Source organism: Microtus pennsylvanicus, chromosome 13, assembly GCF_037038515.1.
Source record: "Microtus pennsylvanicus isolate mMicPen1 chromosome 13, mMicPen1.hap1, whole genome shotgun sequence".
Classification (NCBI taxonomy): domain Eukaryota; kingdom Metazoa; phylum Chordata; class Mammalia; order Rodentia; family Cricetidae; genus Microtus; species Microtus pennsylvanicus.
The window spans coordinates 61,324,581-61,350,186 of record NC_134591.1 but is presented as its reverse complement, the minus strand read 5'-3'; the positions used below and the strand labels follow the sequence as shown (position 1 = coordinate 61,350,186).

At 46.8% G+C, this 25,606-nt stretch overlaps 1 protein-coding gene across 1 annotated transcript; it reads left to right on the top strand.

Moving 5' to 3' along the window:
* Positions 1 to 7,699: 7,699 nt before the first annotated feature.
* Txlna (taxilin alpha) lies at positions 7,700 to 25,465 on the top strand. Its single transcript, XM_075947039.1, has 12 exons — positions 7,700 to 7,774; positions 8,344 to 8,515; positions 9,581 to 9,919; positions 11,691 to 11,782; positions 14,426 to 14,596; positions 18,221 to 18,415; positions 18,795 to 18,914; positions 19,154 to 19,228; positions 20,468 to 20,560; positions 21,477 to 21,572; positions 22,055 to 23,172; positions 23,369 to 25,465. The coding sequence occupies exons 2-11, from the start codon at positions 8,350 to 8,352 to the stop codon at positions 22,379 to 22,381; spliced, it is 1,674 nt and encodes a 557-aa protein (XP_075803154.1). The 5' UTR covers positions 7,700 to 7,774; positions 8,344 to 8,349; the 3' UTR covers positions 22,382 to 23,172; positions 23,369 to 25,465.
* The last annotated feature ends 141 nt before the right edge of the window (positions 25,466 to 25,606 follow it).

Genomic DNA, 25,606 nt, shown 5'->3' with positions numbered 1-25,606 from the left:
TTTTGTTAGGCCAGCAAAACCGATAATTTGCCCCTCTGGGGATCCACAAGCTGCTCTTTAGCCAAAGGCTGTCATAACCGATTTGAGTTTCCAGTGTAGCCCCTAGTCCCACCCCAGAATAAGACATGCATGGCAGTGGAAGAATTTGAGGTCAATTCCAACCCAATCTGTATGAAAACTTATTTTTCTTTTTTTTTTCTTTTTTATTATGTACATAGTGTTTGCTTGCATGTTTGCCCACAGGGCAGAAGAGGGCATCAGATCTCAGTACAGATGGTTGTGAGCCACCATGTGGTTGCTGGGAATTGAACTCGGGACCTCTGGATGAGCAGCCAGTACTCTTAACCTCTGAGCCACCTCTCCAGCCCCTTATTTTTTTCTTTTGAAAGAGCATCTTGTTTGAAGCCAGAACTACGTGCAGGACCAAAGCTGGCTGTGAGGAAAGCAGCCATAACTGGGGAACCTGAACAGCAGAGGGGAAAAGGCTTGTGTGATGTGTCTTCAAAGGCTTGGGCTTACCTACCTATTTCTAAGCCAGCCTGACTGCTGCTGCTCACACCAGCACATGCCAATGATGCCCATGAGCCCTGTGCTCCTCTGGTTCTGACGCCATTGTTTAGCTTTAGAAAAAGACCATGGCATACTATGTGCAGGAAGTCTCAGCTCGAGGGTCCTGAGTCTGCCTGAAGCCTTGAAACCTCAGAAGCTTGGGTGGGTATTGGCTGTTGTAGTCAGCTTTTTTGGGAAATTGCTTTTTTTGACCTATTAAATAAACTAAGTGGGTATGAGGTCTCAGCAGACAGAACCATCACCCAAGGACAGCTTGGGTTTCCAGGTAAGAGCCCTAGAAAGATGAATTTAATCCTCACAGGTTTTGCTTTCTAAATTCATTTGCTTTTATTTTTCTAAGAACTGTAAACTCTATTTTTTCATGTTCTCAGGGCCCCTGGGTAGACAAACAAAGCTTGATTTCAGAGCAGAAATAGGCCAAGAAAACATGGCGTTGAGTGTGCTGAGTCCAGACTAATATTTATATACACATCCAAATTTGAAGAGAAAATGTATTTCTTTAGGTTTCAAACACTGTAATAGATACAAAGCAGAAATAAAAAGTTGCAAAGTTCTAACTTGTCTTCTTTGGTTTGGAGTGACCCTTACTGGGAAGTAAGCAGACCCGGAATGTCGATGGTAGAGTTCCTGTCTAGCATGCAGGAAGCCTTGGGATGTGGATAGTATAGAGTGCCTGACCTGGGTCCAGCACTCAGCACCGTGGAAGCCAGACACTGGCCTGTAGAGGCAGGAGGACCAGCTTGGCTATGTGAAACCCTGTCTGTCTCCAAACCAAAAGGGACCATCAAGACTCTAAGCAGCTAAGGGAGGAAGCCATGTGCTTGTAATTACATTATATGGAGTATTTTTATTATTTTATTTTATTTTTTGGTTTTTTGAGACAGGGTTTCTCTGTAGCTTTGGTGCCTGTCCCGGAACTAGCTCTTGTAGACCAGGCTGGCCTCGAACTCCCAGAGCTCCGCCTGCCTCTGCCTCCCGAGTGCTGGGATTAAAGGCGTGCGCCACCACCGCCCGGCTATGGAGTATTTTTAAAGTTTCTTCTTGATAATTTCCCCAAAGCTGAAGTAACTCATAAAGCACTGGACCACACCCAGCCACCAACAGGCCTTCTCACGTCGACTGCCGTGGGACTGGGAGGTCCAGCATTTCCATCAAGAGAAACTCCCAGTCACAATCATCACTCGTAATTTTGAAGCCAGTATCGGTGCTGCTCTTGAATACTAGATAAGATTTGGCTGTGTGAGATTAAGCTTTGACCAGAATAGTGGCACACGCCTATAATCCCAGTACCTGGTAGGGGAGGACAGTGCCAGGAAGGTCGAGTGCTCAAGATTGACTGCCTAGCGTCCCTACGTCAAAAACCAAAACAAAAGTTGCTAGGCATGGTGGTATACACCGTTAATCCCAGCATGTAGGAGGAACCCTAATGTTCTCGCCCTGCCACCACCAGCTCCTCATAACCGTATGATAGGCACTTTACCAACTGAACCATCAATTCCCAGCAACCACGTGGTGGCTCACAACCACCTGTAATGAGATCTGGTGCCCTCTACTGGCTAATATATATGTAGGCAGTATACTGTATACATAATAAATCTTTAAAAAAAATAAAAAGATAAATTGTATGTTTAGAACGTTAATTTTGCTAAGTTGATACACACCCGTGAAACCATCACTACAGTCAAGATTGTGAACATCCATCACCTCCCTAGGTGTCCATGCGCCCCTGGGCGCCCTTCCTGATGCATTCCCATTTTACTGTCTCGGCCTCTTACTTCATGCCCAAAAACCCCATGAAAGTCGGATGTTAGTCAAGCCTGATTAAACCGAATCTGACTAAACCCAAGGAAGGTTTTGGTTGGAAGACAGTGTGCAGTTTTAGTTAATTTTATTTACTTTTCTCTTTCTATGTACTGGGTATTAAGTCCAAGGCTTCACAGATACTAGGCAGGGCCCCAGATGCCATCTACTTGCGAGGTATCATTTGAAACAGGAACATCAATATGCCAGTTACCCTGGAGACAAATGACATGATTAGTTGTTGGGAATACCCTGGCAGACAGACATTTAACTTTTTTTTTCTTATTTTTTGTTTTGTTTTTGTTTGTTGTTTGTTTTTTCTCTTTCTCTGTAGCTTTGGATCCTGTCCTGGAACTCGCTCTGTAGATCAGCCTGGCCTCCCTAGTGCTGGGATTAAAGACGTACACCACCACTGCCTGGAGCATTTAACATTTTCTTTTTCTGTTTTTGGGTACTTCCTCCAAGAGGAACCCTGAGCCACTAAGCCAACAGAGAATTTTTTTCTTCTCTTTCCTTTTTTTGGGGGGAGAGGGGGAATTTCGATTTAGGTTTTTTTCTGTGTAACAGCCCTAACTGTCCTGGAACTAGCTCTGTAGACCAGGCTGGCCTTGAACTCACAGAGATCCTCCTGCCTCTGCCTCCTCTTGGAGGTTCTTATAGCCTTATATCTAAGCTTCAATATGGAGTGAACAAGAAATAACCATTTTAATAGAATTTGAGGGAGAAAAACGAGAATGGGCAAGCTGGAGGTTGTGGGAGTTGGTAGGAAGGATATGAAAAAGAAAGGGGGATACAACTTAGAGAACAGGGAACACACTGAAGATCTTGTAACAGGAGTCTTTGTTCCCTGTAGTTAAAAAATAATTTTCATTTATGTGTATCTGTGTGAGGTTTTTTTTTTTTTTTTTTTTGGTTTTTCGAGACAGGGTTTCTCTGTAGCTTTGGAGCCTGTCCTGGAACTCCCTTTGTAGACCAGGCTGCCCTAGAACTCACAGAGATCCGCCTGCCTCTGCCTCCCGAGTGCTGGGATTAAAGGCATGCGCCACCACTGCCCGGCTCTGTGTGAGTTTATGTGCACCACATTTGTGCAGGTGTTCACAGAAGCCAGACAGCGTCACATCCCTTAGAACACTGGCTTTCAGCCTTCTTAATGCTGTGACCCTTTAATACAGTTTCCCCTTTTGTGGGGACCCCAACCATAAAATTATTTTTTTTTAAGATTTATTTATTATGTATACAACATTCTGCCTCCATGTATGCCCGCACACCAGAAGAGGGTGCCAAATGTCATTACAGATGGTTGTGAGCCACCATATGGTTGCTGGGAATTGAACTCCGGATCTTTGGAAGAGCAGCCAGTGCTCTTAACCGCTGAGTCATCTCTCCAGCCCAAATTATTTTCATTGTTACTTCATAACTGCAATATTGCTACTGCTATGAACCATAGTGTAAATACCTGATATGCAGGATATCTGGTATGTGACCCCTGTGAAAGATCCTTTGACCCCTCAAAGGGGTCATGATCCAGACCTACAGGATGAAAACTATGGCCTTAGAACTAAACTTATAGATGGCTGTGAGTCACCTGATCTGGGTGCTGGGAGCTGAACTTGGAATCCTCAAAGTAAGGGATCTTAACCACTAATGCAGCTCCTCCATCCCTTGGTTTTTTGTTCTTTTAATTTTATGCATATGGGTGTTTTGGCTGCGAGTGTATCTGTATGTTATGTGTGTCCCTGGGGCCTGTGAAGGCTATGAGATCTCTTGGAGCGGGAATTATAGACGGTTCTGAGCTATCTTGTGTGGGTGCTGTGAACCAAAGCTGAAATTCCATAAGAGCAGTAAGTGCTCTTAAACACTGAGCCGTACATACCCAACACTTCCTTGTTCTTTTATTGAAGGTGTACAGAGCAGTGTCTCACCCTTTGGGGCCAACCAAGGAGGAAATAGATGACTTGTTTGATTTAGTCTTGTAATCAACTAAGAGCTGTTCTAGGTGGACTAGAACTGAGGTCGAAGCTGCCATCTGTTGCCAGTTTGCCTTTATTTTGCAGGTGGCGCACACCTTTAATCCCAGCACTCGGGAAGCAGAAGCAGGCAGATCTCTGAATTTGAGGCCAGCCTAGTCTACAAATCAAGTTCCAGGACAGCCAGGGATACACAGAGAAACCCTATCTCAAAAAAAGCTTTTTAAAAAATGCTTTTTTAGTTGTAGACAGTCTCACTAAATTGCCCTGGCTGGCCTCAAACTCACCAGGTTGCCCAGATTGACCTTGAATTTGCCATCCTTCTTCCAAAGGTGTGAGGCCCCATGGTGGCCCACTTAGTGAATTCTCCCCCTTCCCCATTTATTTCCTTATGTCCAGATATATTTGTCCGTATGAGTATACACACACGTATGGTTGTATGGAAGCCAAAAGAGGACTTAATGTCCTCCTCTGTTGCTCTCTACCTATTCCTTTGAAACAGGGCCTCTCCCTGCACCCTGGGCTTTAGGTTTTCCTGGCTAAGCTAGAAGCCAGAAAGCCCTGCAGTTCTCTGCTCTCTGTGCTGCCCCACAGCCTCAGGGAGGTAGAGTTGCAGGTAAGCGTGGGATAGCCTCTACCTTGTCACACGGACGCTGGGATTCGAACTCCAGTCCTGTTTATCGCACATCAAGCGCTCTTAACAACTAAGCCCTCTCTTTAGCCCCAAGACCCTTTATGAAAAATTGTGTTTTCCTGCATGTGTATGCAAGTGCACTGTGTGCATGCCTGGTGACCAGCAGAGGGCGCTGGATGCCCTGGAATTTAGAGTCCATAGACCCTCAATGACCACCATGAGGGTTCTTGGAATTAAATCCTGGTCCTCTGCGAGATCGGCAAGCACCCTTGAACAGTGGCCATCTCTCCAGCTCCTTTAAGATTCTGTTGTTCCTGTTGTGGTTTCGCAACAGGGTCTCACTATGTAGACCCGGCTGACCTTCAACACACAGAGGTCCATCATCTGCCTCTGTGCTGGGGCTGAAGAAGTGCACCATATGTCCAACGTCCCCTAAAATTCTTAATTGCTAGAGCAACAGTTCTCAACCTGTGGGTTTCAATCCCTTTGAAGGTTGAATGACCTTTTCACGGGGTCATCTAAGATCATCAGAAAACACAGGTGTTTACATTGTAACAGATTTGTAACAGCAGAATTATAATTATGAAATAGCAACAAAAATAAATTTATGGCTGGGATCATCACAACATATGAAACTGTAATAAACAGCATTAGGAAGGTTAAGAACCTCCGATCTAGAGAATCCCCTTTGTAAGGGATTTTGTAGAAACTTGATCTATATATATATGCTGCCTCTTCAGAAATTGCCTATGTGTTATTGGGACAGAATCGGGGCTTCTAGGGTTTCTCGACACCTTTAACTTTTCTTTCTTTTCTTGTTTGTTTTTTGTTGTTGTTTGTTTACCACCCCACCACCACCACCACTGGGTTTCTGGAACTCACTCTGGATTCCAGGCTGGCCTTGAACTCACAGAGATCCTCCTGCCTCTGTCTAGCTCTGGGATTAAAAGCATGTGTGCCACCACTGCAGGGCTCCAGACACCTTTAATCCTCAACTTTCTGAGCCTCAGTTCCCCCAGTAAACTAGCAAGGTTGCAATGTTTTCTGGTTTGAGCTTTGATCATTCTAGGTAAATAGTCTCCCACTGAGCCTATTATATAATATATATAGCTTGCCTCTCACAGTTGCATCTGAACAGACAAAACACTACTCATAGTCTGTCTGACAGAGTTATTATAGAAAATGGCCAACATCTAAGGACCCTAAAATAATGTGCAATTAGCAAACTTTGCAACAGCCTGACTCTAGCCCCTGAGACTGCAGCATTTAGACAACAGTAGCTTCAATTTCATGGCAAAATGCTGTAACAGAAGTCTAGGCAGGCCTAGGATACTAGGGCAAACTGCAGGTTCCCAAAGTACCCTGTGTTGAAATGCTTTGCCTGCAGGTGCGGTGACACGCCTTTAATAACAGGGCACCGCTGGTCTTAGAAGGCAGATCTTTGTGAGTCTGAGAACAGCCTGATCTACATAGAGTTCCAGGCTAGCCAGCAGTATAAAGCAAGACCTTATCAAACAAAAGCCACACAACAAAGAATTGAAATCACTATTGTGTTTGTTTCTGAACAATCAGTGCCCAAGTTGGCATTCCTAATTGTAATGAAAAACAAAGACAAGAAAAATCTAACTTTTTAAAACTTTAGCCCCTGTGCAAGCAAGCCCAGGAGCCTGCAGAAAGTGTGGCGGGGTGGCGGGGTGGGAGTTCACTGATTTGCCTGCAGCCAAACTCCCTCTGCCTCAGCTACAGTCTCTTCCTGAGGGAGTTACTGCAAGTAACTGTCCCAGAGAAAGCCTGTGAAGGTGGTTATTTCTTCTGGGTAGAGAGCTGTGTAGATGAGTGCGGGCAGGCAGATCTCTCAGTTCGAGGCCAGCCTGGTCTACAGAATGAGGTTTAGGACAGTCAAGGCTGCACAGAGAAACCCTGTCTCAATGGGTGCTGGTGTAACTAATTAATGCATCTGATTCGGAATCTGCTACAACCACCCAATATTGACTCAGCTTTAAATTATTTAGCCTTTAGCTGGGCACCGTGGCTTTTGACTTTAGTTCAACCAGTTTCATCTACATAAGGAGTTCCAGGCCTGCCAAGGCTACACATAATGAAACGTTGTCTCAAACAAATAACAATAAACAATTAAAAAAAAAATCTAGTCTTTTCCATGCTGTCTGTCCTATAATAACCAGATCACAAAGTATTCTGTACTTTCTCCGAGTAATTGTATGGACCAAGTTATTAGATACAAGGAAAGAAAGAGCATAGTAAGTGTTTGAATTATTGTAAATCCTCTATTGCAAGAGAGGGAGCAAAGGATGCTAGGCACATAACAAATTACTGGTTTAGAAGTGGAATAAAGATCTCCTAACTCCCAGTTCAGTCTTCAGAGATCTTAGAAACAATCATCATGCACACACGGGACTAATGGAGGAATGTATATAAAAAAAAAATAGCCTCGCGCCAAGGCTTAAGGGCCAATCACAGCTTCTTCACTAGAAAGGTGGCAGACGCAAATCTCTCGACTGTTCTCCATAATTTCGGACCTGCAGGATATACGGCCCCTAAAACGAAAGCCTTTTCCATTGCATCTCGGGAATTGTGCCCCGCCGCGATGCACGAAGGGACTCGTAGTTCTTTCTTACTCCCGACTCCAAAGCCACCTTGGCCTCGTCTTTCCCAGCAAGCTCCGCGCTAGCGTTAGCTGCTGATTGGCTGCGGCAGGAGCGGGCGGTCCTGCTGGCAGCGGTTACCCGGGTTTCCGGTGCTCGGCCAGTGCCAGGGGGGGACGCCGTCGGACGTCCATGGTCAGGTATGTCCATTGACCGTAGGTGGAACGAGCTCCTTAGAGGGTCTGTGGCCCAAGATGAGTGACTCACAGAGGTAGAACTGATTTCGTGTATGGGGAGGCTAGGGGTGGTCTGTGGCGATGTCCCCGCGTTGCGCATGCGTGCCGTGGGGCTAGAGGGCGCGCGGGGAGAAGGTGGCTTCCGCGCGCGCGCCCGCCCGGGCAGGGGAGGGCCCACGTGGGACCTGGAGGGGCGGAGGGGGGACCAGTTAGAACTGGAGCATCCCCGCCACGTCAGTCCGCGGCGCGGAGCCAATCCCGCGCCCAGGACGCCGAGAGGGAACCGTGCGGTGCTGCTGGGAAGTGGCTTTCCGGAGAAAGGAGGCCTCTTCCCTCACCTGCTCAGGAGCAGCTCCTCGGAAACTCTGCAGGGGACCCTGGGGTCTCCGGCCGAGGCCAAGGCCGGCCCGTTTGTTTGAAGCCTGGGGCGCCTGGTGTTGGGATTTCTGATCTAGGGTGTGAAAATTTTTCAAGTGTGGAAAATAGCAGCTGTGTCCTCCTTAAAAGGACCTGCCCGTTTTCTGCCTTTGCAGATCACAATGAAGAACCAAGACAAAAAGAATGGGCCTGCCAAACACTCCACCCCGAAGAGCAGCCCTGGGCAACGGGAAGCAGGAGCAGAGGGAGCCCAGGGACGGCCCAGACAGACAGCTCCTGCGGCGGAAGCTGAAGGTTCCACTAGCCAGACTCCTGGGAAGCCCGAGGGTGTGTGCCTGCTCAGCTCTAACTGTGGGCAGAGGGAGGAGTTTCTGGGATTGGCCTTGCTGCTGAGGCCACTGTTTACCCAGGAAGGAGGAACAATGCCCATTCTGTGTGATTCTCAGGTTCTCACTCTTAGCCCTGGAATGGAACCTTGGAAGCATGCTCTGACTGGTTTAAACTAAGTGACAGTCAAAATGAGGCACCCCACAAGCCAAGTCATGTTCCCAGAAAACACTTGCCAGCGGGAAGTAATTGTCCTTCGCACATGAGGCATTTCTGGAACTATAAAAAGAACCAAAAACGAGTTTTGAATGGGGAAAAGATGGCTTAGAGTTGGAGCTTCTGCTACATGCCAACCATCCCTGACGCGCGGTGCTTTATGTAGTTCTTTTTTGTTTTGTCAAGATAGAGTTTCTTTGTGTATCTCTGACTGTCCTGGAACTGGCTCTGTAGATCAGCCTGGCCTCGAATTTAGAAAGATCCACCTGCCTCTGCCTCCCAAATGCTGGGATTAAAGGCACGTGCCATTACTGCCCAGGCTTAATTGTCTTTTGAGTATGTTTGGGAGGGAGTAAAAAAAAAATAATTGTGATGTCGGGCGATGGTGGCGCACGCCTTTAATCCCAGCACTTGGGAGGCAGAGGCAGGCGGATCTCTGTGAGTTCGAGGCCAGCCTGGTCTACAGAGCTAGTTCCAGGACAGGCTCCAAAGCCACAGAGAAACCCTGTCTCGAAAAACCAAAAAAAAAAAAAATGTGTAATTTTATAAGTAAGTAAACTTAGGGTTTAAAAACAATTAAACTGAGATCAGGCATAGTGACCTTGCCTTCAGTCACAACACTTGAGAGGCAGAGGCAGGTAGATCTCTGAGACTTTGCGGTCAGCCTGGTATGCATAGTGAGTTCTAGGACAGCTAAGACTCTGTAGAGAGATCCTGTCTCAACCAAATAAGTAAAACAACATTTAACCTAAACTAGTGTACTTGAGTGGATTTAAAGAAAAAAGAGTTTCTAAGCCAGTGGTGTAACCATCTTATTTTCATTCTGTATCTTAATCTTTCTTGCCGTAGGGGCTCAAGCTAAAGCAGCTAAGTCTGGGCCTCTCTGTGATGTCTCTGAGGAGCTAAGCCGGCAGTTGGAAGACATTCTGAGTACATACTGTGTGGACAACAGTCAGGGAGGCCCCGGTGAGGAGGGCGCACAGGGTGAGCCCACTGAGCCAGAAGATGCAGAGAAGTCCCGAACCTACGCAGCAAGGAATGGGGAGCCCGAACCAGGGATTCCAGTAGTCAATGGCGAGAAGGAGACCTCCAAGGGGGAGCCAGGCACAGAAGAGAGCCGAACAAGTGATGAGGTTGGGGACCGAGACCACCGAAGACCGCAAGAAAAGAAGAAAGCCAAGGGTCTGGGTGAGAGAGGGCAGCTGCTGTTGAGGGGAGGGAGTTAAGACCTGTCGTCTCGTGGGCTAGCCTGCTGTGCCAGGACTCCAAGCAATCTCCCTGTCAAGACAGAATGTTTCCCAGTTTAATCAAGCCAGGATTATAGGGTCACAGCATTGTACTGTTCAGATGACTTCCTTGGGCAAGGCTCTTGACCTTGGGAGCAAGTGAAGGCTGGAATCCATCCAGCTTTCTCATTGAGGATATGGGTCACAGGAGGCCTGAGTAGGTAGACTCTTGAGCCAACCAGCACCACCTGCTGTTTGACCTTGGGCATGTTCATTCTCCACTCCTGGATCTTAGTTTCCCTATTTCTACAGCAACAAAATTGAGCTACATCAAGGTAGAGATCTCAAATGTTGACGTTGACCCTGTAAGCCACAGACCTCTTGAGACTTGAGAAAGGGCTTACTTTATATGAAAAATTGACTTCTACCTGGTAAGTCCCCCACTCTCTCTCAGCTGACTTGCTGAATAATTGGCAGCTTGATAATAGAAACTAGACTAAGCTAAAGCCATCCCTGGGTTGGATTTGGTCTGTATGTTACTGATTTACAGTCTCTGTACCAATCTTCTCCCCCCCTCCCCCAACTGACCGTTCAGGAACTTGGTCTGTGCTAGGAACAGGGGAAACCAAGGGAGACAGTTGCGGGGCTTCCCGAGATACAGGAGTCAGTGGCAGCCAGGCTTGGTAGCATACACCTTTAATTCTAGCACTTGCGAAGCAGTGGCAAGTAGATCTCGTAGGGCCAACCGGCTACATGATGAGACCTTATCTGAAACAAATAAAAATAGGGAGGGCATTGGCAGTCAGTTCTTTGATGGGGGTAAGTGAATGAACATGAATTTAGAATCTGGGCTGAACTGGATGTCATAGTATATACCTCTAATGGGGACCAGGAGAAACAGGCAAGAAGATGGTGAGTTTAGTACCAGCCTGGGCTACGTAGAAGACCCTCTGTCAAAGAAAAAAGAAAATTTATGTTAGGTAACACTATAACCATATCATAGTCCCTGTTCCCTCCATATTTGTTACCTGTTCTAACTTAAAGAGAGAGATGAGAGACTTCTTGCTTTCCCCCGCCCCCAGGGCTTTTCTGTAGTGTTGGAGCCTGTCCTGGAATTCACTCTATAGAAAAAGCTGGCCTCAAACTCAAAGAGATCCACCTGACCCTGCCTTTTGAGTGCTGGGATTAAGGGCATGCACCACTACTGCCTGGCTTTATTTTGTTTTACTTATTTATTTTGAGTTTTTCAAGACAGGTTTCTCTGTAGCCCTGACTATCCTTGAACTTGCTCTGTAGACCAGGCTGGCCTCAAATTCAAAGATGCCCCTTCTCCTCCTGAGTGCTGGGATCAAAGGCGTGTACCACCATGTCCAGCATGAAACATTCATTTTAAACATAGCCGTAGCTATGAGTGTTTACAGGAGTTTGACTCAAAGGATCACAGACCAGTTTTTTGTTTGCTTTTTTTTTATTAATAGAATTTACTAGTGGATTATTATTTGCCTATTGATATGTCTTAAAATAGGTTTTCCTCTCGGTGGTGCTTACCAAAGAGTTGGAGCTGTTCATTTGCTGAGTGTATGTTAGTGACGCTACTTACGTTGCAGCGGTGATGTGCAGTGGAGCTGCAGGACCAGTGTTACAGAGAAAACCGCCTTAGCACTCGGGTGTAGGCCTGGGGTAGAGGGAACCCCCAAGGAGGGGTGCATGCCTTTACTCCCTGTGCTTTACAGGGAAGGAGATCACGTTGCTGATGCAGACACTGAACACGCTCAGTACTCCAGAGGAGAAGCTGGCTGCGCTGTGCAAGAAGTATGCGGAACTGGTTAGTGCCTCCTTATCTCTTTCTCTGCCTTTGGAAAGTCAGCAGGCTCCCTGGGGTAAGGGTGGGGGTACAGGAACAGGTATCTTAATCCCGTTAACCTTTTTTGAATTTTCATACCCCTATCTCTCTTTTTTTTTTTTTTTTTTTTTTTTTTTTTTTTTTTTTTTTTTTGGGTTTTCGAGACAGGGTTTCTCTGTGGTTTTGGAGCCTGTCCTGGAACTAGCTCTTGTAGACCAGGCTGGTCTCGAACTCACAGAGATCCGCCTGCCTCTGCCTCCCGAGTGCTGGGATTAAAGGCGTGCGCCACCACTGCCCGGCTCACCCCTATCTCTTAAATGAGAAGTTATTTCCAGTCAGCTACCTAAGGACTGAGAGTATATATAAAGAGAAGAAACTTCAAAAGTAAATTTCTCCAGAGTGATTCCCAAGTGTAGAACCCTGGCTCTGGTCCCGAGTTCTGTGTGCTCACATCTGTGTGTTTCTACATGTATCTCTGCGGTGTCTCGCCTCAGCTTTCTCGTCTTTGTCCATTCCCACATTAGTTCTTTTTCTCTAAGAGCTGATCCAATTCTTGTTCAACTCTTGGGACAGGAATTCTTAGACTCTGTGTTGAGTCATGGGATATACCAAGTGTGAGCGAGGCATGGAGGTGCATACCTTAATCCCTTGAGGCTGGAGGAGCAAGAATTCAAGGCCTGCTGGGCTACGGGACCTTGTCTTAAAGAAAGAAATGTCAAGTCTTGCCATCTGTCTCGCTGTGAAAGTGTTGAGTGGAGTGTGTGTGTGTGTGTGTGTGTGTGTGTGTGTGTGTGTGTGTGTGTGTATGGAGAGAGAGAAGTATAGAGATGGGGCTGGAGAGGTGGTTCAGTGGTTAAGAACACTGGCTGCTTTTCCAGAAGACCTGGGTTTGATTCCAAGCACCTACATGGAGTTCACAACCATCTGTAACTCTGGATCCAGATGATCTGATGCCCTCTTCTAGATTCTTAAGGTACCAGGCACACAAGTATATAGCATAGACATAGATGCAAACGAAATACCCACACACACATTAAATAAAACTGTAAGAAGCACAGAGGCTGGTATAGTGGTGTATGCTTTTAATCCCAGCACTCAGAAGGGAGAGGTAGGCAGATCTCTTGAGTTCAAGGCCAGCCTGGTCTAATGAGTTCCAGGACAGCCTGGGTTATATAGAAAGACCTGTCTCTAAAAACCCCCAAAAAAGGGAAAGAAATATAGAAAGGATAAAATTGATTTTGGAAGGATTTAGCTAGGGAAATATTGATACTGCAAGGGAAGAGTATTGAGCTACTGGGGTGATATTCTGAGTGTAGCAGGGAACTGAGGCCCAGCCCACAAGGAGAGGACTCCACCACTGAGGGAGCTTATTATACCTGTCTCTTCGTTTACAGTCTTCTAAAGAAGAAGACAGGTACAGTCAGGCGATGGGCGGGAAACATGTCCTGGTGGTCCCCTGGTTTCTTGTGTGTTTCCAGGGAAATGAGAACCATGACCGTATCTAAGGAAACGCTATGAAGAGGAGACAAATGGTTGTCTTGGATAAGGATATAGATCACAGGAGAAAGTGGGGGCAGTTGTGGAGAGTCTTCCAAGGTTGTATCTTAGTTTAAACTGAGACTCTTCAAGTACGGTCGCTTCAGTACTATTGCCACATAAGCAGGAAGGGGCTTTGCCTAGGTTAAAGGGGACCAAGACAGTAGACTGTTAAACCTAAGCCAGGGAAGAGGGTGAGTCAGGTAGGGGAATAGAGTGAAAGGTTGGTTAGGTTAGGTTGGTTGAAGTCTAGTAGATACAGATAGGGATCACCTAAGGAAGTTGTCATGACCCTGACCTGGAGTGGCCAAGTCTAGGCCTTTGCTGCCCAAAACAACACCCTCTCAGTAATCTGACTTAGATCTGCTGAGATGTGAGAACTGGGTCAGATTTTAAAACTAAGGTAAAAAATGTACTTGGGAGGCTGAGGCTGGAGAATCATCATGATTTGAGGTCAGCGCTGGTCTATTTAGTGAATTCAAGGACAGTATGGGTCACTTGGCATGAGCTTGTCTCACAAAAACAGCTTAAATTTCACCTTTTTCCTTTTTTGGTGTGTCTACTAGAAGATTGTAATCATTTATACGGGTTGCATTTGTGCTATCCAAGGCTGGATGTCATCATGGGAGAAGAGCTGAGCTGGGAAGGCGTAGGTCTGTGGAAGGGGTTCAGGACTGTGTAGTCGGGAGAATTAGAAGGCCTTTCTGTCAGCAATAAAATAGCCACAAATAAGAGTCGTGGTGGTGGTGGGGAGCTGTGTTTTGAATGAGTTCAGGTCTGAGAAATGAGGTGCCGATGAGCTCTGCTGAGTTGTCTGGAGGTGGATTAGTTGTAGTCTGGTGGCATGATGGTCTGCAGTGTCTGTGGACTCAGGAGCAGAAGCTGAAGTCTGCTGGCTCTTCCCTCACTGCTCCATGATTATTCTTTCCCTAGGATAGGCTGGGTTAGTCTGAGATGTTCCTGGGAGGAGCGTGCCTTTGTCTTAGCTGTTGTGACTGGAGTGGAAGGAGTGGGAATCTCTAGAGCTTAGGAATTTCTAGAGCCATGTAATGGTACCCGCTCTAGACACTCCTACCCTCCTGTTCTCAGCTGGAAGAGCACCGAAACTCGCAGAAGCAGATGAAGCTCCTGCAGAAGAAGCAAAGCCAGCTTGTCCAAGAGAAGGACCATCTCCGTGGTGAGCATAGCAAGGCTGTCCTTGCCCGAAGCAAGCTTGAGAGCCTGTGCCGGGAGCTGCAGCGACACAACCGCTCCCTCAAGGTAGGCGTATTCGTATGTACTGGGTTTTGTGGGCTTTCTCCTTAAAAAGCACTGAGGCTGTGGTATGCAGTGAGTTCTAGGCCAGCTTGGAAGGCTTTATTTAAAACAAACAAAAAACAAAAAAGCTTCAGTACAGTATAGCTCTGTCCCAGTTCCGCCAAAGAACAACTGTGACCACCTGTGTGTATGACTGACCAACGACCCACGAGCACTAGATACAGCAGCCAGAATCTTTCTCAGATAGCAGCTCCCTACTGCACTAGTCAGCTTCCCTCTGCAAATCCTGAGCTAATCAACTTTTGTTTTGTTTTTTGAGACAGAGTTTCTCTGTGTAACAGTCTTGGGTGTTCTGGACTCAAACGCACAGAGATGATCCACCTGCCTCTGCCTCCCAGGTGCCACCACAGCTGGCTCAACTTTTTAAAATGCACAAAGAAAGATTGTCTTTTTTTTTTTTTTTTTTTTTTTGGTTTTTCGAGACAGGGTTTCTCTGTGGCTTTGGAACCTGTCCTGGAACTAGCTCTGTAGACCAGGCTGGTCTCGAACTCACAGAGATCCGCCTGCCTCTGCCTCCCGAGTGCTGGGATTAAAGGCGTGCGCCACCACCACCCGGCAGAAAGATTGTCTTGACTCACACTTTTGGAAGTTCTAGTCTGTGACTGGTGGGACATCCCTGCCCTAACTCTATCCCTGCTTTGAGATCTGTTGTGGGTTAGACAGGAACAGGATATGGCGGGAATATCGGGTAGAACAAAATTGCTCCAGAGGACGCCTCCAGAAAACCTAAAGCCATTTCAGCCAACCTTGAAAGTTCCATCCCCTGGTAGCATCACCAAAGGTTCCAGAGTCCTCTACAAAATAAACCTTTGAGGACTTTAGGATCAGTCAGAAAAGTGCTTGTTACAAGCATAAGAGCCAGAATTTGGATCCCCTCACCCATGTACAAAGCTGGGTAGTGTGTCTCTGTACCTGCAGTGCTTGGGAAGTAGAGGCAGGAGGATCCCTGGCCCATGATGTCTAGCCAGTCTGGCTGAATCAGTAAGTTCTGGGTTTGATGAGAGATGTCTTTGAGAAGAAGGTAGAGAAGGCTAGAGAGACGGTTGAGTGGTTAACAGCACTCACCTAGTCTTCCAAAGGACCCAGTTTCTGTTTCTACCCACATTGGAACAATCTCAAGGGGATCTGATACCCTCTTCTGACCTATGGGCACCTGCATATATGTGGCATATATTCACAGAGGTACATAAATAAAAATAAATCTTAAAAACAAATACCAAGGATGGGCTGGACAGATGGAGCAGTGGCTAAAGCACAGGCTGCTCTTCCAGAGGACACATGTTCACTCACCACCACGCATTTGGTAGCTCTCAATTGTGTGTGACTCAGGTCTACGGAACAAGTTCCAAGACAGGCAGGGCTACACATAAGATGTTGGTAAGCAAAAGGAAATGGGTATAAATTAGTCTAAGTATCTATCTTTATGCTAGGTACTAGTATTGAAGAGAGTAGGTGACTATCACATTTAATCTTTTCTTTTTAGTCTTTTGTTTTTTAAGTTGTTTTTTGTTGTTGTTGTTTTTTTTGTTTTGTTTTGAGACTGGGTTTTTCTCTGTTATGTCTGTCCTGGAACTCACTTTGTAGACAAGTCTAGCCTCTAACTCACCAAGATCCGCCTCCCTTAATTCCAAGTGCTGGGATTAAAGGCATTTGTCACCACTACCTGGCTACCACTTTTAACATTCTGTGTAGGCTTAGAGGGATGGCTGTTCTTCCAGAACTCAGGTTCAACTCCCAGCACCCACATGGCAACTCACAACTGCCTCTAACTCCAGTTCCAGAGGATCCAATGCCCTCACACAAACATATGCAAGCAAAACGCCACAAGAAATAAAGTCAAACATTGTAGTGCATACCTTAAACAAAAACCTCTCTTTAAAAAAAAAAAAAACCATTCTGTCAAGTTAAAGCAATTTTTTGTTAGATTACATTCACTGCTTTATGTGTGTACATGCATGCTATGGTCCATGCGTGGAGGTCAGAGGAGACCTGTAGGACTGGGTTTTCTTCTCTGACTATGTGAACCTCAGGAATTGGACACAGGTTATCAGGTTTAGCAGTAATTACCTTCACTGGGTAAGCAATCTTGCTGGTCTCCAATTCATTTTACTATTATTTTTTTCTTATGTTAATAAGGATTAAAGCCAGGATGCTGGTAGTGCTAGGCAAGTACTTTATCTCAGATGTGTCCCAGTGCCCCCTTTACCCAGTATTCTGGGGTAAGATCTTGCTAAATTGCCCACCCAGAAAGAACTTACGATCTTTCTGCCTCAGCCTCACATATTAAAAAGAGAAACACTGGGCTAGAGAGATGGCTCAGTGGTTAAGAGCATTGCATGCTCTTCCAAAGGTCCTGAGTTCAATTCCCGGCAACCACATGGTGGCTCACAACCATCTGTAATGAGGTCTGATGCCCTCTTCTGGCCTGCAGACATATACACAGACAGAATATTGTATACATAATAAATAAATAAATATTTTAAAAAAGAGAGAGAGAGAGAGAGAAACACTAAGCCAGGCAATGGTGGTGCACGCCTTTTTTTTAAAAGTATTTATTTATTTATTATGTATACAATATTCTGTCCGTGTGTATGTCTGTAGGCCAGAAGAGGGCACCAGACCTCATTACAGATGGTTGTGAGCCACCATGTGGTTGCTGGGAATTGAACTCAGGACCTTTGGAAGAACAGGCAATGCTCTTAACCACTGAGCCATCTCTCCAGCCCGGTGGTGCACGCCTTTAATCCCAACACTCAGGTAGAGGCAGGTGGATCTCTGAGTTCGGGGCCAGCCTGGTCTACAAAGCAAGTTCCAGGTCTGGCTCCTTAGCTACTGTCTCGAAAAAAGAAAGGGGAAAAAAGAGTAAAAAGAAAGAAACACTAAACATGAACAACGTTAAGACATGATATATCACATCTTGAGGTCATACATGTCAGGAATGATCTTAAGATAAACCTCTCTGCCAACGCAAAAAATTCCAATCAGACCAAATTAGACCAAATCAATGCCCACATTTACTGCAGCGCTTCCGGGTGGCCAGGAGAGCATGAGTGTGTTGGGGGGGGGGCACGCAAAATCCAAGACCACGTGTTCTTTTTCTTAGGGGCGGCAGCCTAAATAGCCTAAGGGAGTGGTCCTGACTCTCCCTGGGAAGGGGTCGTCAGCGTGCTTGGCTGACTTTTCCAGTGGTGGAGTCTGGACCAAGGCCTCCTGAGTGGTGGAATTAAAAGCTTGCATCACTATGCCCTGCAGCTTTTTGCTTCTTGTTTTCTGTGGGGAACAGGAGAGAATTTAATCTAGAATCTGGGAATAAGAATTCAGAAGATCCAAGTTGCTTCAGAGTGCCACTTCTCATGTATGCGGAGTATTTCTAGGGAGAGACTCAGTTGATGTCACTTGACTTAGAGTCACATTAGGAAGCTCCATTGTATGCCATCCTGGATCCCAGGTGCTTCTTTCTCATTTGGGGCCAGTAGCTCTGTTGGCAGAGACTGTTGACTAGTTCGGGAGCTTTGTACAGGACTTAGAGCTATGGATGATAGTTCCAGAGTTGGTTTCTCTTTTTAGGAAGAAGGTGTGCAGCGAGCCCGTGAGGAGGAGGAGAAACGCAAAGAGGTGACTTCACACTTCCAGGTGACACTGAACGACATTCAGCTGCAGATGGAACAGCACAATGAGCGAAACTCCAAGCTGCGCCAAGAGAATATGGAACTGGCTGAGAGGCTCAAGAAGCTGATTGAGCAATATGAACTTCGTGAAGAGGTAAGGTGATTATGGCCAGCAGCTAGTGAGGCTGTAGTGAGTGCCAGGGACTGGGGTAGCACTCTGCAGACCTGCCTGGTTTTGCTCTTCCTTTAGAAGATGATGTTATTCATAGATAAGGAACTGAAATGGAGAGAAGAGAGTTGACCCACGTGCCTTATCTCTGGTCCTGGACCAGGGATCCAGAGAAGTACTCAGTTCTAGAGTAGAGGTGTATACTGTCCTATCTGCAGATCAGATTGAGGTTAGGAAAGGAAATGTCCAAATGCCAATATCTTCATACCAAGATAAGACTAGAGAAGTACCGTGTTTTCTAGAGTTGGGGCTTCCTTACAAGGGAATTCCTGGCAAGCAGACCCCATTGACACCTTTCCTACAGCACATCGACAAAGTCTTCAAACATAAGGACCTGCAGCAGCAGCTGGTAGATGCCAAGCTCCAACAGGCCCAGGAGATGCTGAAGGAGGCAGAGGACCGGCACCAGCGGGAGAAGGAGTTTGTGAGGCTCAGACCCCAGGGCTGCGGTGGGGACTACAAGGAAGGGGCTGGGTTCTGGCTTAGCTCAGAGTCTAGTTCATATGGATGGGAGAGGTTTTACCTGCCCAGTCCAGTAACTGCTTGTCCAGACAGCAGTCTGAAAGCAGGTAGCCTTAGTGGGTCCAGTGCTTATGGCTAAAGAAGGCCAAACATACCTCCCAGGGGCTTCTGACAGGTTCTGGGGTCCTGTCTTGGAAATAGCTCCTGAAAGAAGCGGTGGAGTCCCAGAGGATGTGCGAGCTGATGAAGCAGCAGGAGACCCACTTGAAGCAGCAGGTGAGACCAGAATCTGACTTGCAGTCACAGGTGCTGTCTTCAGGGGAGTGAAAAACAAGACCTCGTCTTAGGCTGGTTCTGAGCCAACTGCTATGTTAGTCTCAACCAAGCCTTTTATTTATTTTTTTAAAGATTTATTTATTTATTTATTTATTTATTATGTTTGCCGTGTTCTGCCTGCATGTATGCATGTACACCAGAAGTGGGAAACAGATGTCAATATGGATGGTTGTGAGCCACCCTCTGTTTGCTGAGAATTGAACTCAGGACCTCTGGAAGAACATCTAGTGCTCTTAATCTCTGAGCCATCTCTTTAGCCCCACCTTTTATTTATTTTAATAAAAGGTTGCTGCTGAATGGTGGTTTTACATGCCTTTCATCCTTCAACTTGGAAGGCAGAGGCAGACAGATCTCTAAGTTCCGGCCATCCTATTCTATAGAGTGAGTTACAGGACAGCCAAGGCTGCACAGCAAAACCCTGTCTTTAAAAAAAAGAAAAAGAAAAAACATCTCTGAGTTTAGCTCTGGCTTACCCAGAACTCACCTTGTAGACCAGGCTGGTTTTGAACTTGTGGCAGTCCTCTGCCTCCCATATGCATGAGGTATTAACTACTATGCCTGGCTCTGTTTCTGTTTGTTTTTATTTTACTTTATTATTGTGTGTATGGGTGTTTTGCATACCTGTATGTCTGTGCCCCACTTGTGTGCCTGGTGCCCTCAGGCTGGAAGAGGATGCCAGATCTTCTGGAACTGGAGTTAAGCGTTAGGGTCTCCATGTGGGTGCTGGTAATTGAACCGGGCTCCTATGAAAGAACAGCTAATGCTCTTAATTGATGAGCCATCCCTCCAGCTCCGTCAGTTTTTTATTTTGTTTTGTTGTTGTTGTTATGTTGACTGTTTATTTGTTTTGTTTTTTCAAGACAGGGTCTCTCTATGTAGCTCTGTCTGTCCTCAAACTCACTCTGTAGACCAGGCTGGACTTGAACTCACAAGAGATCTACCTGCCTCTGCCTCCCAAGTGCTGGGATTAAAGGTGTGTGCTGCCACTACCTGGCATTTTTCAGTTTCACACGTTGGAACACATCCTTGCTGTGCATGGCTTTGGTGTTTTACTAGGAAATGGTATCTCAGTAGAACGGCTTTGTCAGTGGACCAAAGAAATACTTGAATTAAATAAATGTTGCCTAGAGGTGCCTTCAGAGAAGTCTAGGCTCACATGAGCTCTGCTCCTTCACCCAGCTCGCACTGTACACAGAGAAGTTTGAAGAGTTCCAGAATACACTTTCCAAAAGCAGCGAAGTGTTCACCACCTTCAAACAGGAAATGGAAAAGGTAATCATGGAGGGTTCAGGCCTCCCCAACTGGAGACCCAAGCCACTTCGTTCAGAACTACCTTTGGGCACCTCACAGAGGCTGTTCCATTAATGTTGGAATTTTGTTGTTGGTGGTGGTGGTTGGTTGGTTGGTTTTTTTTTTTTTAAGGATTATTTATTTATTATGTATACAATATTCTGTCAGTGTATATGCTCGCAGGCCAGAAGAGGGCACCAGACCCCATTACAGATGGTTGTGAGCCACCATGTGGTTGCCGGGAATTGAACTCAGGACCTTTGGAAGAGCAGGCAATGCTCCTAACCTCTGAGCCATCTCTCCAGCCGGTTGGTTGGTTTTTGAGACAGGGTTTCTCTGTAGCTTTAGAGCCTATCCTGGAACTACCTCTTGTAGACTCGGCTGGCCTCGAACTCCCAGATTCTACCTGCCTCTGCCTCCCGAATGCTGGGATTAAATGTGTATGCCACCACCACCCAGCATTAATGCTGGAATTTAAAAGTAGTAGAGAGTATGTATTCTTGTACTTTTTATGTTTATGTATTTTTCTTTAGAGACATGGTCTCTTTGTACCACTGGTTGCCCTGTATTTCTTCTTATTTAGACCAGGCTGGTCTTGGACTTAGATCCACCCTGCATGTATATGAATTAAATTATGGGTGGGTATGTATACGTATGTTGTATGCATACATCATAGAATACATATGGAGGTCCAAGGACAATTTGCAGATTCTGTGGGTTTCAGGCATGGAACTCAGATCATCAGGTTTGACAGCTGGCTCCTCCTTTACTTCTTAAGCATTCTTATCAGCCCCTCAGTGGCTTAACTTGAGGCTCCCAGTTGGCACAGATGTAATGTTTCCTTCAGATGTCCAGACAGCTCAACTCTGACCTTTTCCTTCCATCTGTCATGTAACAGATGACAAAGAAGATCAAGAAGCTAGAGAAAGAAACCACCATGTATCGATCCCGGTGGGAGAGCAGCAATAAGGCCCTGCTTGAGATGGCTGAAGAGGTTGGTGGAGGGCGATGGGCTGGGGGCAGTGACACTGTACACACGAACTGGAATTGCATTTCCAGTCGTATTCATCCAAGTGCAGTGATAATGCTGGCTTCTGCCCTTAGCAGCGGGCACCCAGGCTAGCTCCCAGTACAGACAGCTGGAGAATCAGCAAATAGTGGGTACTGTTTAATGGTTGATGTGGTTCACATGCCGAGAATCCCAGGGTTGTGACTGTGGCTTGCAATCTATAAGACAGACACTGACTTGGTGCAGCAGCTGCAAACCAGGTTTGAGACCTGATGTTGGTCAGCATTGTTTAACAGATGATACAGTTTCACTATACAAGTGCTTTGCCTAGGTCATCTGGTAGGTAGGTGAAGGGATACATTGTCTGACACTAAGTTAGGGCTGTTTACTGCAGGGGCCAGCTCTTGATTTTCAGTTGCCTAAACGTGAAATGAGTATCTTACTGGGTGCTCCATTTCTCTACCTAGAAAACTCTCCGGGACAAAGAGCTAGAAGGTCTGCAGATGAAAATCCAACGACTGGAGAAGCTGTGCCGAGCACTGCAGACAGAACGCAATGACCTGAACAAGAGGGTACAGGACCTGACTGCTGGTGCCCAGAGCTCCCTCACTGACATTGGCACTGAGCGGAGGCCGGAGGCTGCCACTACCTCTAAGGAACAGGGTGTTGAGAGTTCTGGGGCTCAACCATCCAGCTCCCCAAGGGCCACAGAAGTTCCTGGCTGCCCTGGAGCACCAAGCACAGAAATAGCAGGCCAGACAGGGTCCCGGCAGCCCACCTCTGCCACCGCCTAGAGCTCATGGTGCTTGGGCGTGCTGGGAAGGGAGCAGCAGCCCGGTCAGGCCTGGTCTATACAAGGCTCCCACACTGAGCGGCTCAGTGCTGAAGCCAAGGTGTTCTGATCTGGAGGGCATTGGACACTTTGCAATTTTTAAATTGTGAGTTAGTCTTACTTATGTGGATGAAGCAGATGTGCGAGACCTCATGCAGTTCCATAGTTAACACCTATAGGTGTACAGTGGGCTTTCATCAAGGGTGGGGTTTGCAGATGAAGCTGGTGGCTCTACACTGAAGAGTCTTAGAGATTTCATCTGAAGCTGCCATCCCTGTAAGCCAGCAGGTCCGACGACTTGAACATTTTCCTGCCTGATTTTGAGGCTCAGACCTTTCAGCCCTTTGCAGAGCTCATGACGAGTGGAAATACCCAGGCCTGGACTCTTCTCTTTTGTAAGCAGAACTTGGGCAGTCTGGGCTCTTGTCACTCCCCTAGAGGTTCTGTTGCTTCTCTTGACCTGGGAATGGTGTTCCTGGGCAGAGCCTTTGTAGGAAACAACTGGTCCTTGAGCTTCCTCCTGCCTAAGACAAGAAAACTGGTGGGGCAGGGGGTGACTGTGTGGGAAGGAGCCCCTTCAGGCTACCAGTTCCCTGCCCTCTGGTAGTGCCACGTCCAGGCCAATGTTGCTTCTCAGTTCTCAGTAGCCTTATCATTCACAGGTGCCTCTAGCCTGCACAAAAGATTGACATAAGGTCACCCAAAGGATTCTTTTTGGAGGTTTTATTGTAGTTTTGTTTTGCATAAGAGTTTGTATTGCCGGGCGGTGGTGGCGCACGCCTTTAATCCCAGCACTCGGGAGGCAGAGGCAGGAGGATCTCTGTGAGTTCGAGACCAGCCTGGTCTACAAGAGCTAGTTCCAGGACAGGCTCCAAAACCACAGAGAAACCTTGTCTCGAAAAATAAAAAAAAAAAGAAAAAAAAAAAAAAAAAAAAAAAAAAAAAAGAGTTTGTATTAAAGATCTTCAAAGGGTAAGGGATACACTAGCGATGGTCCCAGGTGCCTGGCCTCCAGTGCCCCATTTGGAGCAACCCTATCAGGGTCCTTTGCCATGTTAGTGTTGAGGTGTCCTGTTGGGAAGTTAAGGTCATTAAGAGAAAGGATGATGGCCTTGCCACAAACTTGCCTATGGCTTTCAGCCTGGGAGGCTACCACTAATTCATCACCATCTCCATGCGGCCGTTGCTGGACCCCAGATCCAGATGGCCCTTGGCTTATGGGCTTTTTTTTTTCTCCCGCCCCCTCACCCCAGCTCAGATGAGCGATTTTTGAGGACAGTCTGATGCCATTCCTAGCACCTCTTGGCCAAAAAGTCCTTGGGATTTCACCTCTTGCTACCAGATCTTCAGGTGTCTAGCAGGTCAAGAGTTACTTCTAACAGCAGACTGATCCCAGGAACCAAACTAGCTGCAGGGAGTTGTGTTTGCCTTCCCTCCTAATGCCGCTCACACCTGTGTTCAAGTGGCGCTCTGTGCTGAGGTTCTTGTTGCACACCTGCCAGTCTGTTAGCCAGGTTACACAGCAGTTCCCTGGATCAACAGTGCTTGGAACCTAACAGCTTCTGTGAGCTAAGTGAGCCATAGGCCAAGATGGGATGAGTTTTGCTTCTTGTTGTGTTTCAACTATTGCATTATCCTGTAAGTTCCTTCATCTTTCATGACTAGCAGCCGCTCAGCCCACACGTACACATTCAGAATTGAGTTGGGTGTGTCGGTGTGTCTGTAATCCCAGAGCTCGACAAGAGGCTCAACTTCAGACCATTCTGGGCTAAGAAGCAGGACTCCTCGTCAGAAACCAAAAGTACCTAAAATATTACTGCTTATAATCATGTGTTCAAGACCAGAAGTGGCAAATCAGTGCCCCTTTCCCCACGCCAGGCACTACCACTTCAAGACTCACCACCCTGGCACATTATTCATGCAGGGTGCCCAGCAGCTGTGGGAGTGTTGAGGCTGTGCCATCTCCAGCTGAGGTCTGATGGTGGTGAGATTTTCCCAAGGATTTTTCCCCTTGGAAATCAGTATTCTCCCTGCACCTGTAAGGCCTCACAGCTCTTGTGTCAGGCCAAGATCTGAGCTGTTGGTCCATGGGGCTTGCCCAGCCTCCTTCCTGTGGCCCATAGAATTGGCCTGCCTCACTTCAGCTACCTCTTACAGCCCATGCAGGGGTTCCAGCTGTCGGGTCTCAGCGTGGTAGGCTAAGAGGCCATAATGTGTCTGTAGAACCTTGGCTGTTGGCTCCATTTCTAGGCACCCAGGACAATATCTAGATGGTAATCACTTCTTCCCTCCCCTCCGCTGACCAAACCTTAACAGTCACTACAGCTGCTCTGCTTTCCAAAGTCAGCCCAGGAGCCTGGGCCAGCTGCAGGGAGGTGGCCTGTCTGTGAGTGAGGCCAGTACCTCCTCACGTGGGTGAGTCCCGTGCACGTGACCTCATTTTAGGACCAAGATCTGTGTTGGTTTATAAGATTGTTAGCTTTTTTCTAGAGGACCACAGCGGGTAAGACTTAGAGCCCAGGGCCCTTGGCTATGCCGATATTTAGGTCCTTGTCCAGCTGAGATCTTCATGTATGCCATGTCAGAAGCACTTTTTTTTTTTTAATCTTTGTTTTCCATTTGGTTTTTGGACCATGGGCAGAGCTCAGGCACTTTGTGTGAGAATGTTGTTTCTGTAAAGATGGTTATTTAACTCTCCCTGGTCCCCACCTTGTTAGCTCTACTGAGGGCTGACCAGAGGCCAGTGGAGCTGCCTGGGTGTCTGCAGGGAGGCTGAGGCCTGCTGAGTGCTGCCCCAGCCCTCCCGCCTTAGCATGGGTGGGTCACCAGGCACCTGGTTGCCCCTCTTGACCAGCTTGGGATAAGAGGGCCACCTCTGTCCCCATAATTGCTTTCCTCTGCTACCCACACTTGTTTGAGGTTGTGCTGACAGGTTTTTCTTTTTTTCGTAGATTTTTTTTCCTTCCAAGTCTACTTTTCGTATTCACAACAGCCAGGGACTTGATATTGATGTATTTTACACCACATTAAATAGTCTGTTGCCTTATTTGTATCTCTGCTGATTGGATCATTTGATGTTTCTGGATCCACCTAGTCCTCTCTGTTGTTATGGACTTGTCTGGATCAGCCAAGTGGCCATAACAGTGTCCTGGCATCCTGCATATTCCAGAATGTCCTGTCTTCTACT